General features: G+C 34.5%; 2 protein-coding genes and 1 long non-coding RNA gene across 3 annotated transcripts; 1 reads left to right on the top strand and 2 right to left on the bottom strand.

The window, feature by feature from the left end:
• The first annotated feature begins 5,494 nt into the window (after window positions 1-5,494).
• Window positions 5,495-6,537, top strand: LOC125844675 (cytosolic sulfotransferase 12-like). The gene has a single exon (XM_049523992.1). It carries the CDS (start codon window positions 5,501-5,503, stop codon window positions 6,488-6,490), a length of 990 nt encoding a protein of 329 aa, XP_049379949.1. The 5' UTR covers window positions 5,495-5,500; the 3' UTR covers window positions 6,491-6,537.
• Window positions 6,538-9,570: 3,033 nt separating this feature from the next.
• On the bottom strand, window positions 9,571-14,455 carry LOC125845520 (uncharacterized). The gene is made up of 3 exons (XR_007444293.1): window positions 14,247-14,455; window positions 11,419-11,586; window positions 9,571-10,064 (listed from the first exon to the last, which is right to left on the bottom strand). It is a non-coding gene; the product is annotated as an uncharacterized LOC125845520 (long non-coding RNA).
• Window positions 14,456-14,598: 143 nt separating this feature from the next.
• Window positions 14,599-15,641, bottom strand: LOC125845887 (putative F-box/LRR-repeat protein At5g02930). The gene is given in 2 exon segments (XM_049525379.1): window positions 14,599-15,012; window positions 15,015-15,641. Coding segments are annotated over 2 exon segments (882 nt in total). The 5' UTR covers window positions 15,483-15,641.
• Between the last annotated feature and the right edge of the window lie 124 nt (window positions 15,642-15,765).

Below are 15,765 nucleotides of genomic sequence, written 5' to 3'. Positions count from 1 at the left end.
TGAAAGGTAAATTATGATATTATGCATGAATTATGAAGTTAGTATATGCTTTAAGAACACTTTGAGAGTAAAGTGAATATGATTATAATCTAGTTGTTGTGTGTTGAAAGTTTATTCTCATACACACACTTATGCATGAATATGATATGATGTGAAAGATTTTCTCACGATATGATGATTCTAGGGTTTAAAGGCTTTCTCACCTGTTGAATCTATGTGTAGACATGGACGGTGAAAGGTTATTCTCACGCATTATCTAATGAGCTATCTTATGAATTATGTTGGATTGAGTGTCAAGACATTCTTCCATGAATATGAACTTAAGTCAAGACTTAATATGAACTTCGTGGGAAATAAATGCTTAGCACAAAGTGGATATTGAATATGAGATGGAAGCTTGTACGCTAGTTAAGTCTGGCTTACAAATGGGTTCCTTCTACGCTAGTTGAGTCCAGGTTCCCAAAGTATGTCTCATGAGATGGAAACCTTCTACGCTAGTTGAGTCCGAGTTTCTAGTAGCAATCTTCTTATTCCATAACTATGTGCCCTCATAGGTATTTAGCTAGTGGATCTACCTAAGCTAAGAGTATGGTTCTACCTTAGGCAAGTAGGACAACCCCTTTTCGGTGTGGGGTAGACACCGGATTCCATGTTTAGCTCACATGGTCTATGTCGGTTAAGGCTTAATCCCACTATGACAACAACAATATGAATATGAATATGGATTATGAACTATGGTTACTCAAGAAGCTTTACTTATTATGGGTTAGATTTATGGGGTCTTATTCATGCATTGCACAAGTATGCTTTGAGGGTATTTATGATATGTTCCTCTTATGTCATGATGATCTATATGTTAATTATGCTTATGAATTATGATTTTCCACTATCTTCACAATGATGTTTTAACTTAGTAAATTGCATGCATTCTACTAAAATGTCCCTTTTAGCATGTTTTCAATGTTTTTATGCATGGCTATCATACTTAGTTCATTTTTGGACTAATGCCTACTTTTCCTACATTTTTCCCAAGCGTAGGGTCTGGTTCTCAAGGTGCTAATCATTGTGGCTAAAAACTTGGATTTGCTTATTCTCCTAGCTTGTTGGTGAGTCCTCATGATTCGAGGACGAATGTTATCTCATTGTAGTTCTTTTTTTGTATTTCCTTTTTGGATTATGTTGTATGGGTTGTGTCCCTTTTTCTCATTTGAACATTGTAATAGATGGTTATGTTGAGCCTTATAGTCTAGACTTCCGCTTTTCTTTAAATGAAAAGTTTAGACTTGACTTGAAATGCGTTTTTACTCTTTATTGTTCTATTGCTTATGTTATGATATGCTAAGTAGCTTACATGAAGCCTTTCAGGTTTCTATATGCCTTGTTGCATCAAGAGGTACCCTGGGTCGTGACAAGGATGCCAACTCTACCCTATCATTTCCAGTCAATTGTATCACTCCAAATATTTTCTTAACCTCATCAATGAAGTTCTGGGGGTCCTCACCAACTTGCGACCCTAAGAACTCAAGCGGATTCATCCTAATAAATTCTTGAACTCTAGCTACAGTTGACCCAACATTGGTGTTAGTAGTAACTGGAACCTGCTGATTGTTCTGATTGGCTACACTCTGAGCCAAAAGTAGGATAGAATTCTGAAACTCTGCATTTGAAACCTCATGGCCTGGGACTGGAGGAACTTCATTAGCACTGCGGGCATTACCATTCCTTGCGTAAGCTCTACGAGGAGGCATGATCTGAAACGCATAACGACGGATGCGAAACGAGAAGTTGAATCATACCTCACGCACGATAAGAGTAGCAAAGAGAGTGAAGTTTTCCTAAAACACTTTGTAGCCTCCCTCTCATTAGATGTGGTGCACTTCACACCCATGAAAATGACTCTACTTAGTGCGGTTTTTCCGACATCCTAGGACTCTTAAACCTAATGCTATGATACCAAGTTTGTCACACCCCGAAGCTACCCCCTTGACATAAACACGGGACCTAGGATCACGAGTGACCCCAAGCTAATCGTGAGTTGTCCTATCATAAGCAAACTATAATTTTCTAAAATAAAGAGATACTATGCGGAAGCTAAATCAATATATAACTAATGGTGGGGAATACCCAAAACTGATCTTGAATATATAAAATTCTAAGAGTTTAGTGATACTAAACAATCACTCAAAAGCTAAAGTTGAATCTAATACTATGTCTGAAAAGGCCTCTAAAGTATGAGGACTCACCACTGATACTGCTGAGTATGGATCGGGAACTGATCTACATGTGATCTGTATGTTGAGGACCTAAACCTACATCATGAAAGGATGTAGCGCAGAGTATGCGTCAGTACTTGGAATGTACTGAGCATGCAGGATATAGAGTATAACTGAATAAATACATAAATTGAACAAAGTGCAATTGAACAATGATTAATCTGAACAATAATGTAAATACTGAATGATAACTGAAAAGAATTGAACTGAATGCAATGACAAGTACTGATTTCTAAGATGACATGCTGAGACTGAACACTGAACTATAATTGAAAATCTGGTCAAATGCACTAGAGTGTGACTGTGGGAGCTACTATTAATCGACATAAAACCATGTGAGCTAAACGTGAAGTCCAATGTATATGCCCCATCGAGAGGACCCAATATACCTTGCCAGGGGTATAGAGGCATGACTGCGTGATCACTAAGTATGATGCCTACAGAGGGGACTTATAAACCTACAGGGGAACGTAGTTCTAGGACTATGAGGGTATGCTGAAACCCTAGTCCACTCGGTACTAAGCCTACTCCCAACTGAATATGTATATGACACATTATGACTGAAATACTGAAATGTTGAATAGCTCAAAATACTGACATGCAAAATCTGAGAATGTAACAATTATATACTGATAATATGACATTCGAAAACTGAAACATGTATATTTGTTTAACTGACCTAGCATGTGTAATTCATGAACTAAGCAAATCTACACAACTAGGGTTTTGAGTTTCATACAAAGAACTAAGCAATGATTCCACAAAAACATGATAATCTGATTAGGAATATTCTAACAGCTAAATCACAACCAATATCTAAGGTTTTAGAAACCCTAGGTCTAAGCAAGAAATAGTGAATCAATAATCTAACTGAATTCTAGAGACCTAATGGATGAAAGGAATCCACTAGTGAAATTCCACATACCTGGTGACGAATTTCACGGAGAAATTTTTTGACTTCAGGGCTGGATCTGAAGAAAACCTGTTGTGTTCTTGAGGGGTTTGGGTCTCCTTTTTCTCCTCTTTTTGCTCTAAATTTGAAAGATTTTGGTGAATAGATCTATTATGGTAGGTTCTGATTAGAATATTAGGCTTAAACTGAGTTGTAGACAATAAAATTCGCGTCGAGATAACAATAATCAAGAACAGAAAATTATGCAACAATCATTTTATTATTTCAAAGTGCGAGTGTTACAATCTCTATGATTCCTCTGGATTCACCTTTTCGGATATAATTTAAGGGCTCTTGAGCTTGATCTTGAACTTGGGATTTATCTTGATCTTTATCTTGATCTTGATCTTGAACTTAAACTTGGACTTGATCTTGAACTTTATCTTGATCTTGAACTTGAACTTTATCTTGATCTTGACTTCTAGTTAAATTCAAGGGCTTCGAGCTTGATTTTGAATCCGGCGATCTTGATCTTGATTGTTCTTGATCTTTATCATTCTTGATCTTGATCGTTCTTGAAACTTGAACGTTCTTGAAACTTGAACGCTTGAATTCTTTTGAACTCTTGAACTTGTAGAGAAATCTGCGGTTTTTGATCCATGAGCTTTCTCTAGCTTCTTGTTAAAATTCTTGGTTCCTTCTTTCTGAATTATGAGGACCCCTATTTATAGTTTTAAAATAGAGGAGTTGTGATTGGAATAGGATTCCCTTCGACCAATCAGATTTAAGTGACATGGCATATGGGCTTTATGGAGCGGGCTTTAATTAAATTCATACTTATTGAATTTAAATAATTAACTCAATTATATTAATCCATAATATTTATTTGGACTAATATATTAATGAATTTAATATAATCTGAATCATTTAATAAATTTTAAATGATTACATGAGTAAAACGACGTAGTTTAGATGTCCAACGCATAGGGAAAAAGACCAAAATGACCCTGACTTAAAATCTGACGAGGCCGACCATGGTGCCACTAACGGTCTGTCATTGGGACCATAACCCGTCAAGTGGGTCGTGGTTCTTGGCCAGTGTCTACTGGTTCAGGGACCTCCCCTCTACGGTCCACTTCACGGACCGTGAAGGCCACCGTGGTTCTTCACTTGAGGTTGGGGTCTATTGGTCCTGGATGACGGAGCTTTCCACGGCCCGTGGTGGGCTCCGTGGTTCCACCCTCCTGAGTTGTGGTGCTCTGCCTCACTACTACGAGCAGTCCCACGACTCGTGTGGGGATCCATGACCCGTGAAGGGAGTCGTGGTCCACCACCGGAGGTTGGGTGTGAACCACAATAAGGGTGACAGACCGTGGTCCTGATCACGGCCCGTAAACCCCCTCCGTGGTCAACCTGTTTCTGCTAAAAAGTCCAAGTCTGTTTTTCTGAGGTGTTACAAGTCTTGTCCCGACGCTTATCTTAAAACAGTAGAGGCTTCATAGAGAGACAATATTTGAATTTTTTTAGTATTTCCCTTTCTAGATGTTTGCTAAAAAAACTATACCTATTGCATTCATAATTTTCAAATAGTTTAGACTCAATATTTGACTTAAAGTTTTTCATTCAGTGTTTTAAACTTATAAATATCAAGTAAGTCTTCCGCTAAGCAGACAATCAGACTAAGGATTCTCTTGGGAGTCATCAATAGTTCTCGAGGTCTGGCCATCTCCGGGGTGCAGGTTCGGGTGTGACAATTTGCTTACTTTAGCATATCAAGAGAAAGACATCTTTTTAAAAAATTTATACTTAACATTGACTAGTTTTCCCAAATCACTCACAAGTCCATTAAAATTGTGTGTTAATTAATATGGATATTATAGTAAAATATTCATGTTATTTATGTTCTCTTAAAAAGAGTGCAAAGTTTATCGGGAATAATTAAAAGCATTGGAGGAAGTATATAGTTAAATTAGATTATTATTTTTTGTTTAAATTAGATTTTCATGGTTATAAATTAAAAAGATTACTGATTTAATAAACACCAAAAAAAAATCATCTTGAAATTAAAATCATTACTTGACAAAGAAGACAAAACACTGCATTAATTTTGACTGCCTCACTAACTATTCTAACACACTCACGATAATAGCACTCTCTTGACAAATCAAATAAGTGAATCAAAGTAATTATTACTAATAGTAAGACATGAAAAATGTGAAGTAGTGAAGTCACATGAAGTGTATGACTAAACATTCACGTGGATAGTAAGTGTATTATTCATGCGTATCTATTATAAAAGCCTCAGACGTTAAGAAAACACTCAATCCTCAAAATCATGACAACTTCTCCTCCCAAATACTTACAAGAGGATAACCTAAGTGAAGAGTGTAAGAAATTGCTCTCCATCCTTCCAAAAGATAAAGGATGGGTTGGATCATATGTCTACAATTATCAAGGTTTTTGGACACCACCAAGATTTCTTCAAGGTGTGATTGCATTTCAACAACAATTTCAAGCTGAAGATAGTGATATCATTCTAGTTACAACTCCAAAATCAGGAACTACTTGGTTGAAATCACTTTTATTTGCTCTGGTGAATCGAGTGAAACATCCTATTTTTGAACCCAATCATCCTTTACTTGTCAATAACCCTCATGTTCTTATTCCATTCTTGGAGCATATACTCTATATTGATGGTCGAGTCCCTGATTTTTCAACATTCACTTCACCTAGACTCTTGGCAACTCATGTGCCCTTTGCTTCATTGCCAAAATCAGTCCAAGATTCAAAAACCAAACTCGTTTACTTATGTAGGAATCCTAGGGACACTTTTATTTCTATGTGGCATTTCACAAACAATTTAATACTTCATCACAACGATACCAATTCCATTGAAGTAATGTTTGATCTTTTCTGTGAGGGGGTGAGCCTTTATGGTCCATTTTGGAATCACGTGTTAGATTATTGGAAGCAAAGCATAGAAAACCCTACCAAAATACTTTTCTTAATGTATGAAGAAATTAAAAAGAAACCGAAAATTCAGCTTAAACGCTTGGCTGAATTCTTGGAATGTCCAATTTCCATAGAGGAAGAAAATTGTGGAGTGCTGGATGAGATATTAAAAATGTGTAGCTTTGACAATTTGAGCAATTTGGAAGTGAATACAAATGGAAAGTTTTCAACTGGAGAGGCATATAATTTGTTCTTTCGTAGAGGAGAAATTGGAGATTGGAAGAATTATTTTACCATAGATATGAGTGATAAACTCAATCATATCATAGAAGAAAAGTTTCAAGGATCTGGATTAAAGTTTTCATATGTTTGATTAGGCATTAATATGCTATAATGTCAATTGAATGCAATTATTTATTTTGAAAAAATCAATGTTGAAGTAGTTGTGTTTTAGAGTAATGTAACAAGAACAGACAACCAAAGTTCTATTGTCGTAATACTATTTTGACTGTTCATTACTCAAATTTATTATTAAATTCATATTTCTTTATTTTTTTTCACAAGAAGTCATGTTTTTTTCTAGTACTACATGGTGTCAATGAGGTTGGAGGCATTTGATTTTTATTTTGAGATTATTTAACTTCAAAATGCCAAATCAAAAATTTAGGGCTCAAACATTGAATAATTGATCAAAATGATTTAGAGTGAAATACTAATGGAAGAGTGGTTTTTCTATGACAAAAAAATTATGACTTTATTACATAATTTTTAATAATTGAATAACTATTCGAGTAACAAAATCATTTTAGGTACTCGTATGTGTGACAATCATTACAATTTATGATAGTGAATTATGATAATAATAATAATAAAATAATGACAATTATCATCATCATTAGATTCGTCTCACAATTCTCTCTCTCATTTTCTTTTATATATCTTGGATGACAAAATGTGTTTCTTTGTTCCAAAAGTTTTTTCAAATTTCATTTTCACGTCTATTGGACCACTAGTGCTATTATATTACTCTCGTTGTTCCAGATCATAACGTGATATTATTTGATTAAGTATAGAATTTAAAAAAAAAAAAAAAAACCTAAAACAAATTATAAATCTATATAAAATTACATATCATCTCTTTTAAGGATAAATTGAAAATTTTAAAATTAAATTTATCCTTTCAGATAGAAAAGCATCATTCTGTTTCTTAGATAGACCAATGTATACCAATCGTGTTGGCTGTCCAGTATAAATGGACTCTTAAGTCCATATTTTGGGGTCAAATCTTATTTTTTATCCTCAAATATGATGAGTTTTAGTTTCCAGTTGTATATATTGTACAACTCCAGTTGTATGTGAATCCTTGCAGCATGTTTTCAGTGATAGTGATACGGCCAAATACTTTTGGAAACTCCCTTGGAATTAATCACCAAGGGGGAGTCGGGGAGATGGTCAACGAATTTTCAGTACTTGGTGGAATTTAAGCACCATCAACAATGTATAGAGTATGATGCAACAAATTACCCCTATTTGCATTTCTTGAGAAATCTGGAAAAGTTGGACAGCTTGTAAATATGGAAATCATAAAAAAAATTGTGACTTCAAGGAGGTGCATATATCTTGTGGAATATCAAGGCAGCCATTTCCACTGCCTTTCCAAACAGTGACACTACAGGTACATGGGCTGAACTTTGTGCAAGAATTGAAAGGTACAAACTTATTGTCGGTGGATGAAACCTGAGATAGGTAAAAGATCAAAGACAACACAAATGTCTGGCATACGAGGAATCATTAGGGATGCTACTGGTAACTTTATCATGGCATTCTGAGTCTCTGCTCAATGCAAAACCAACAATCAAGCTGAAGCTATGACAGCATTATATGTTACCAGATGGTGCAAGCAAGCTAGCTATAACGAATATGACTTGAAACTTGATTCTATGTTAGTGGCCAACATGATCAAACACAAGGATACCAAAAACTTGAAGCTGAAAGGAATCATTCAAGACATTGATCAGGCCTAGGGGTGTGCATTCGGTTTTTCAGTTTGATTTTGTACTATTCGATTTGGGTTTTTCGGTTTCTAGTTTTCAAGAAGTGTAATCCAATCCGAACCAAAATAAATTTGGTTAGGTTTGGTTTTCTCTTTTCAGTTTGGTTATGCAATAATTATAAACATAATCAAAGTTATATTTGCAATTTGAATATATATATATATATATATATATATATATATGAGAAGTAATAATATTGAATCTTTTAAATAGACCTTCTAATATAAATCACAAGTAAAACGTAAAACACAATGCTTAATAGTATATCAATTATAGATGTCCAAACATAAAACACAATACTTAAGAGTATATTAATTATAGATGTCCAAACATAAAATACATAAAGAGAGAGAGTGTGTTATTGTCTTTCATTATGATTTAATTTATATTTTATGTTTGGACATCTATAATTGATATACTCTTAAGTATTGTGGTTTACGTTTTACTTGTGATTTATATTAGAAGGTATATTTAAGAGATTCAATATTATTACTTCTCCTATTTATATATATATATATATATATATATATAATTCGTTTTTTTTGTTTTTCGGTTTTATTTTTAAAATCCAAAACTAAACAAAGTAAACTATTAATCCAAACCAAAAAACTAATCAAATTTAGAAGTCGTTTTGATTTGATTTTGTTTTTCGGTTAAATCCAAATAGTGTAAGTCCCTAATCAGGCCATGAATGGGGCAAAAGTAAATATTTCCCACTGCTATAGAGAAGCCAACCAAATAGCTTACTTCTTTGCTAAACAGGGGTCCTAAAGTGGAAGTGGTACCTTCTATTATTCTTTTCATCAATTTCCTAAAGTGGTGAAAGTACTATTTCTACTAGATAAGTGGCAACTTCCTAGCATAAAGAGAAGATATAATTGTTTTGTTAGTTGAACCATTGTATTTTATAGTATGAAAGTATATGTCATCTTAGTCTTTCTGTAGATTCTTTAGTTCATCCTCGTTCTCTGAGGTTAGGTCCATGTCCCCCTCTGCTTTTGTAACTTTTTGGATGTTATAGACATGGTAGGGATCAAGTCTAACCCCTCCCACCCACACACACACACGGTTAAGGTGATGGCTTAATTTTTTCTTAAAAAAAATAAAACTACATATCACTTGAGATAAACAAACAGTACAAATCTATACTTTCCAAGAAATGCCAAAAGGTAATCATCATAATGCTTTAATGTCATATGGACAAAGGTAACATTTCATGACCTAATTATCAGAGAAGAGTGTAGCTTGTAGATCTGCCCATCTTCACAGATTTCAGGGGGAAAAGCCAATGAAGAAACTCCAAAACATGTATACAACATCAATAAGGCAACACGATAAAAAGCTTCACGATAATCCAAACAACCATAACATTTGGCATGTCATAATGGTAAGATAACAGGAACAAATAGTTATTACTTACATAGACAAGTTCAAGTTTTTCATCAACAGTAATCAAAAAGCTTAATTATGCTAACATTTCTGGTAAACTGAACAGAAATCTTACTTTTTTGAAGTCTACTTGCAATCTAATCATAGAAAGCTCACTCCTGAAAAAACATAATTATAGAATTGGTAGAGGATCTTGGGCAACATATCAGTTTATCAGCAAGTTGAAACAAATATTTGGACCCGCAACTGCTCTCTGACTTTGTTCTCTTTGATATGATGACGAACTTCTTCAAAACCTTTGCATTTGTTAACAAAAATTCTGAAAGTCTGTAAAGCTTGTCCAAGCCCCAATTCGTATGATCATTCAAGTATGTCCTTAAGGGGATGACAATCTTAACATTCTTGAGGTTGGGAAACTCGAACCTTGATATCCAATTCTGCAAATCAATGGATTCTCCTTTGGCCAAATATCTTAACTCAGATTGGCAGCGGTTACACCATAAACTGGAGACAGAATACAATCAGGATAACATGCACATGAGCCTAATATAATTGCAGAAAACTGACAAAAATGATTTCACAGAGTAGAAAGTTCTGATAGAAACGAGAAAATATTGAAATCAACGAATATTAATGGTACTTTCCACTTGGGAAATCATTTAAATGGTTGTTCCTATGATAAACATTCATGGTATAGGACTATAGGTAGCCCAAGCAGAGATTAAAAGCACAACAATCCTTTTCGTTCCGGAGCTCATTTGCCACGAAGAAAGCAACAAAACTGACCGTATTGAAGTATTAAGTGTCCCTTTACAGTGACAAAAGAGAAGTTGCTCACTGATAATGAAAAATGAGTTTTTCAAACCTATTATAGAAGGTTAACTCTAAGAAACCTTTTGGTTTTCTCCACAAAAAAGTCTAACTACCAAGTACTTCCTCTTCCTCTGCAAGACAGTCCATTCTATCCTTTACACATAGCCATCTCATCTTCCCATTTCGCTTCGTGGCGACTGGTTCTTTCATTTATTTGTCCGATGAACACTTCCTCTCATAGACTGCTAGGCGATTCCTCTATCAAGTCATATCATATTTCTATTGCAAGGAATTTCTTAGACTTCCATTGATCTACGTATTCAAATTGTTGGTTGTGTCGCATATCTTTTCGTAAAAGCATATATAGACAACCCCAAAAGCATGATAGTTTGATTTGGACCTCAAACTCTTGGTTTGCACCTCAAAGCATTACCAAGTTGAACATAAATATTTTTGCTGACCAAAAGGATTATCCTCACGGCAGATTTATATTCTTGGGGCAGGCTAACTTTAGCGGGGAAAATGGTTTCCACGGAACAGTGGAGAAGAATTATTTGCCCCCATTATTTGAAGAAATAGTAAGGGCATTTAAGAAATAAAAACAATGGGTAGGGTGCCATGGCTTGAAGAATTTATCAGTGTCCATGGGATCAAGATCAACAAGACTTTAAAGCAATCTTTAGGTCCATCAAGAATGCGGTTTGATGAAAACAAAACTATTTATTCAATATCAACTCATTGCATAGTGTTAGTCCTTACTAGTTGATCCAGATAAATGAAAAGAGAAGCAGGGAATAGAAGGGGTATGTTCTTCAAGGACAACGGATATCTTCATAACACACATGTGACCAACTACCATTATAAAGAACACTGGAAGTGCTCCATTCTTGTAAATTGGAAGGCCTATTTGTGCTCTAATTTATACATATAAGGGACCATTTTAAGTACACTCCCAGAGATATGGGACTATTTCAGGCCTTTTCGTAGGGTAAGGTTGTTAAAACTTCATAAAATGAACAGATGCCAAAAGAAGAGAGGAAGTTACCTCAACTGTAGTAAAGTCTATGTTGAGTGTCTCCACATGCGGCAAGGCTCGCAAAAGGCCAGCTACCCCAAACAAATTAAGCTTATCCAGATCCAACTCCTCTAGCATTAGCTATTTGCATTTCATTTCAGGAATCTGTACTCCTTCGAGTTGCAACATGCACATGACCTGCAGCAGTAATCCCAATGTAACTAGTAAGGAACGGAGAAAGCAACATCAACAAAAATAAATTACTCCACCGAAGAGAGGCAGTGTTCTGAAAAATCAAACCATAAAACATTTTTTACACCACTCTGCTTATATATTTATCCAAAAAACAAAACCATCTGTTAGATTATGTGGCATTTTAACATTACTATTATGTAATATAAAGAGTCTCATATGTACTGCATTTTTCATCCCTTTTATGTTAGATCTCATTTGGAGTAACTAATTGACAATTACTTCTATTGGTAACACCTATAACCTATATATAACTCTTTATTCTACCTCTTTATGCCTAGTAACTTATGTAACCTCTAAGACATTCATCTACCCAATTTTCTACCCCATATTCTTCATATTCATTACAAAGAAGAATTCCTCACCTATAAATAGTGGTGGTCTTACATTATATTGTGTACAACAAGAAAAATACAGAGCGAGTAAAAGTTAGCAGAAAAGAGAGTTTTATTCTATGTTGCTCGGACTCTTTCAAAATGTCGACGGGTGCGTGTTGGATCCTCCAAAAATAGTTTATTTTTGAAGGATCCAACATTGGTGCGGCATCATTTTCGGAGAGTCTGGGCAACTTGGGTTTTATTTAGTAGAAGAAAGATTGTTTTTTGGTAGAGCTTTAGACTAAACACTAATCCAAAGTTTGTTGAGTTACACATTGTGGTTAAGTTATTTTATCGTGGAGGGGACACATCAAGAATATTACTACTGGAGTGCTAAAAAATTTTGCTGCTGTGGACTTGAATTTTATTTTCTTCATTTTTATTTTCAATTGTAATTGTAACTTCACCAACAGTTTTAAGGAGACTCAATGACAACAGTTTAAGAATTCGTGGATGTCAAGATGGGAGATCTTACCATCCATTTCAGTTCAATGGTACTCATTTCAAGAGAAGGAATGGTAAGTACTTTTTACATAAGTATTCTCAATATTTCTTATGTGTTAACTGAGAAGAATCCTAATAAAGAAGATTGTACCTTCATGAATGATGATGAACTTAATTCTTTTCAAGAGAAAGTGGAGAAGTATGATAATGATTCCTACAAGTGTCGATATTATCTTCTTAATTGTCTATCTAGTAATTTTATAATTATTATGATATAACTTGCTCTAATGCAAACAAAATTTTGAAAGTATTGTAGAGTAAGTATTATACCGACTAGGATGGAGCCAAAAGAAATGATGCTACTAGGTTTTTTCATTTCCAAATGGTGGACAAAATATCAGTGGTAGATTAAGCTCAAGACTTTATAATGATTGTGGGAAAGATCAGATCCAAGGAGATAAAAATTAGAGAGAATCTTATTGTTTGTGGCATATTATATAAGTTTCCACTTTCTTGGAAGGAATTTATAAAAACAGGTGCCACATACAAAAGAATACCTCACTTGAGATGTTGATAATACAAATCCACATAGAAGAGGAGGCAAGAGGCCAAGATTTGAGTGCATTTTTCCTGTAATGGTTTATGAAGGTTGAGTCTAAAAAATCTTAATGAAAATATGTAGCTTGTATGAATGGGATGTTAAATGTACTGCAACACTCTCGACAGATTTCACCTATTGAGTGGGAAAATAGGGTGTCCTATGAGAATTGAGTTTATTCTCAAAAATACTTAATGAATATTGGGATAACACAAGAACGTAATGTGTTGGATATTAAAGCTCATGTCAACACCTTGATTATTATGTGTAAGCAGAGATATTTCATTTCCCCTTAAGCAATCACAGTTCAAGTCCGAGACAACTATGACTCTGGAGTAAAAATTATTGTTTTACTGAGTAAAGGTTCAATACAGAGCACACTTTCACTATGCATAATAGTCTACCTTCAACTGATATACTCTCTTATCTAATATTAAAATGGGGATTGTTAGATTACGTGGCATTTTAACATTAGCATTATGCAATATGAATAGTCTCATATGTGTTGCATTTCTCATCCGTTAATGTTAGAGCTCATCTGGAGTAACTAATTGACAATTACTTTCTATTGGTAGCTCCTATAACACAATAACTCATTATTCACCTATTATTCTACCTCTTTATGCCTAATGACTTATGTAATCTCCAAGTCATTTATCTACCCAATTTACTATCCCATATTCTTCCTATTCATTACAAACGAAGAATTTCTTACATATAAATAGTGGTAATCTTACATTATATCGTGTACAATAAGAAAAATATAGAGTGCATAAAAGTTAGTAGAAAAGATAGTTTTATTTAGTTGAAGGAAGGTGTTCTTTCGATGGAGATTTAAACTCAACTCTTCTCCACCATTTATTGAGTTATACATTGTGATTGGGTTATTGTATCTCAGAGGGAACAAGTCAAGGAGATTACTATGGACTGTGGAAAGATTTCAATTGTAATTTCACCAACACCATTTAAATATTTTAAGCTACATAAATGTAATAAAAAATAAATGGTTTCTCAAAGAAATAATTGACTTCAAAAGGTTGACAAACAGATTGCAAAAAGGCCACAAGTTTATGTAATTGATCTTGTTGCTTTTGTGAAATTTATTCTCAATTGTAAAAAAATATTAAGAAACGCCACTATCTAATTATCAATGAGGGAAAACACGGACTTAAAAGTTAGAAACAAACCTCTATAAATCAAGTTCCTATTGTAAGCTCAATTGCACAACTCAACTTTTGTAGATAATCTTGGACGAGGGTCCCAAAAACTTGATGGGAATCCTTACAACTATCTTCCTCATCATCGATATCTTCTTCAAGAAGAGCATGTACATCTTTGGTACATCTAGTGTAGAACGTAAGCTTTACATTCACCACAGAGGACACGTCTACCAGACTACATTCCTGATGAAATCCTGAAATCTCAAAATTATGAAGATATGGAGCATGAATTTCCAAGAAGTGATCATTCCCAATACTAAAATACAACAAGCCTTTCAAATTTAGTCTCTTCATTTTTAAGGAACTAATTTCCAAGCGACTAAANATCTTCTTCAAGAAGAGCATGTACTTCTTTGGTACATCTAGTGTAGAACGTAAGCTTTGCATTCACCACAGAGGACACGTCTACCAGCCTACATTCCTGATGAAATCCTGAAATCTCCAAATTATGAAGATATGGAGCATGAATTTCCAAGAAGTGATCATTCCCAATACTAAAATACAACAAGCCTTTCAAATTTAGTCTCTTCATTTTTAAGGAACTAATTTCCAAGCGACTAAAGCCCCCAACCATATCAACTTCCATAGTTTCTAAAGCAGGACAACCAGACAATAACTTCACAAAGTTGTCATCGGATAACACCACATACTCCAACTTTATATTCTTTAGAGACTTCCACTTAATGACCGCTCCATAATCAAAGCAATAAAATGTCAAATGTAATGTTACCAACATGAGCAGTAGTAGAAAGATTGAGGCAATGTGCAACCATTACTATTGGAACTTGAGCGGTATACAAAATCTTCCACATTTTTTTCAACAGCAATACTAAGCCATCTGCTAACATGTGATTTGTATGGATGCAGGTAGCTGCAGTCAATATCTAATCTTTTTATTTTGGAAGAAAGGGAACGAGCTAATACATAGTCTACAAAGGATACAAAGTCTTTTGTTTTCAGATAATTTTTACGAGTGAAATTGAAGCTATCAACATAAGGCCAAACATAGCGCCACCTCTTTGAGAGAATAGAGGTTGTGAATGCCTCCTGTGTCGGCAAAACGGAGAGAATTTGAACAAGAAGTGAGTCTGGCAACTTACTAATTCGATCTAGGGCTTTCGTCACTCCCACTTCTCGTTTCTCCAACAACGAAATTCTCAAATTGCTGCTACTTCCGAATTCATAATTTTCGCTAGAAGCCATGATTCTTGGTCTAAAAGAATCAAATGCAATGTTTGCCTGGTTAAATCATTACACGGGGATACCAAGAATTTATTACGAGGTTACCCATAATTTATTATGAGATTATCGAGAATTTATTATGAGGTTACCCAGAATCCCAAGAAAAATTAACTTCTTGTTTATTTCACTAATTGTAAATTAATAATGCTAAAATGAAAAATAACAAAATTCTTTTTATTTACATATATAATATAATGTTTATTCAGAAGGGGAGCCTTAAAGCAATGGTTTTGAACCACGGAAG

This window comes from Solanum stenotomum, chromosome 11, assembly GCF_019186545.1.
Source record: "Solanum stenotomum isolate F172 chromosome 11, ASM1918654v1, whole genome shotgun sequence".
Lineage (NCBI taxonomy): Eukaryota > Viridiplantae > Streptophyta > Magnoliopsida > Solanales > Solanaceae > Solanum > Solanum stenotomum.
Note: the sequence above shows the minus strand (reverse complement) of the source record. Positions and strands in the feature narration are given on the sequence as shown.

Coding starts and splice junctions, on each gene's coding strand:
- LOC125844675 (XM_049523992.1), top strand. CDS start 5,501: ATGACAACTTCTCCTCCCAAATACTTACAAGAGGATAACCTAAGTGAA.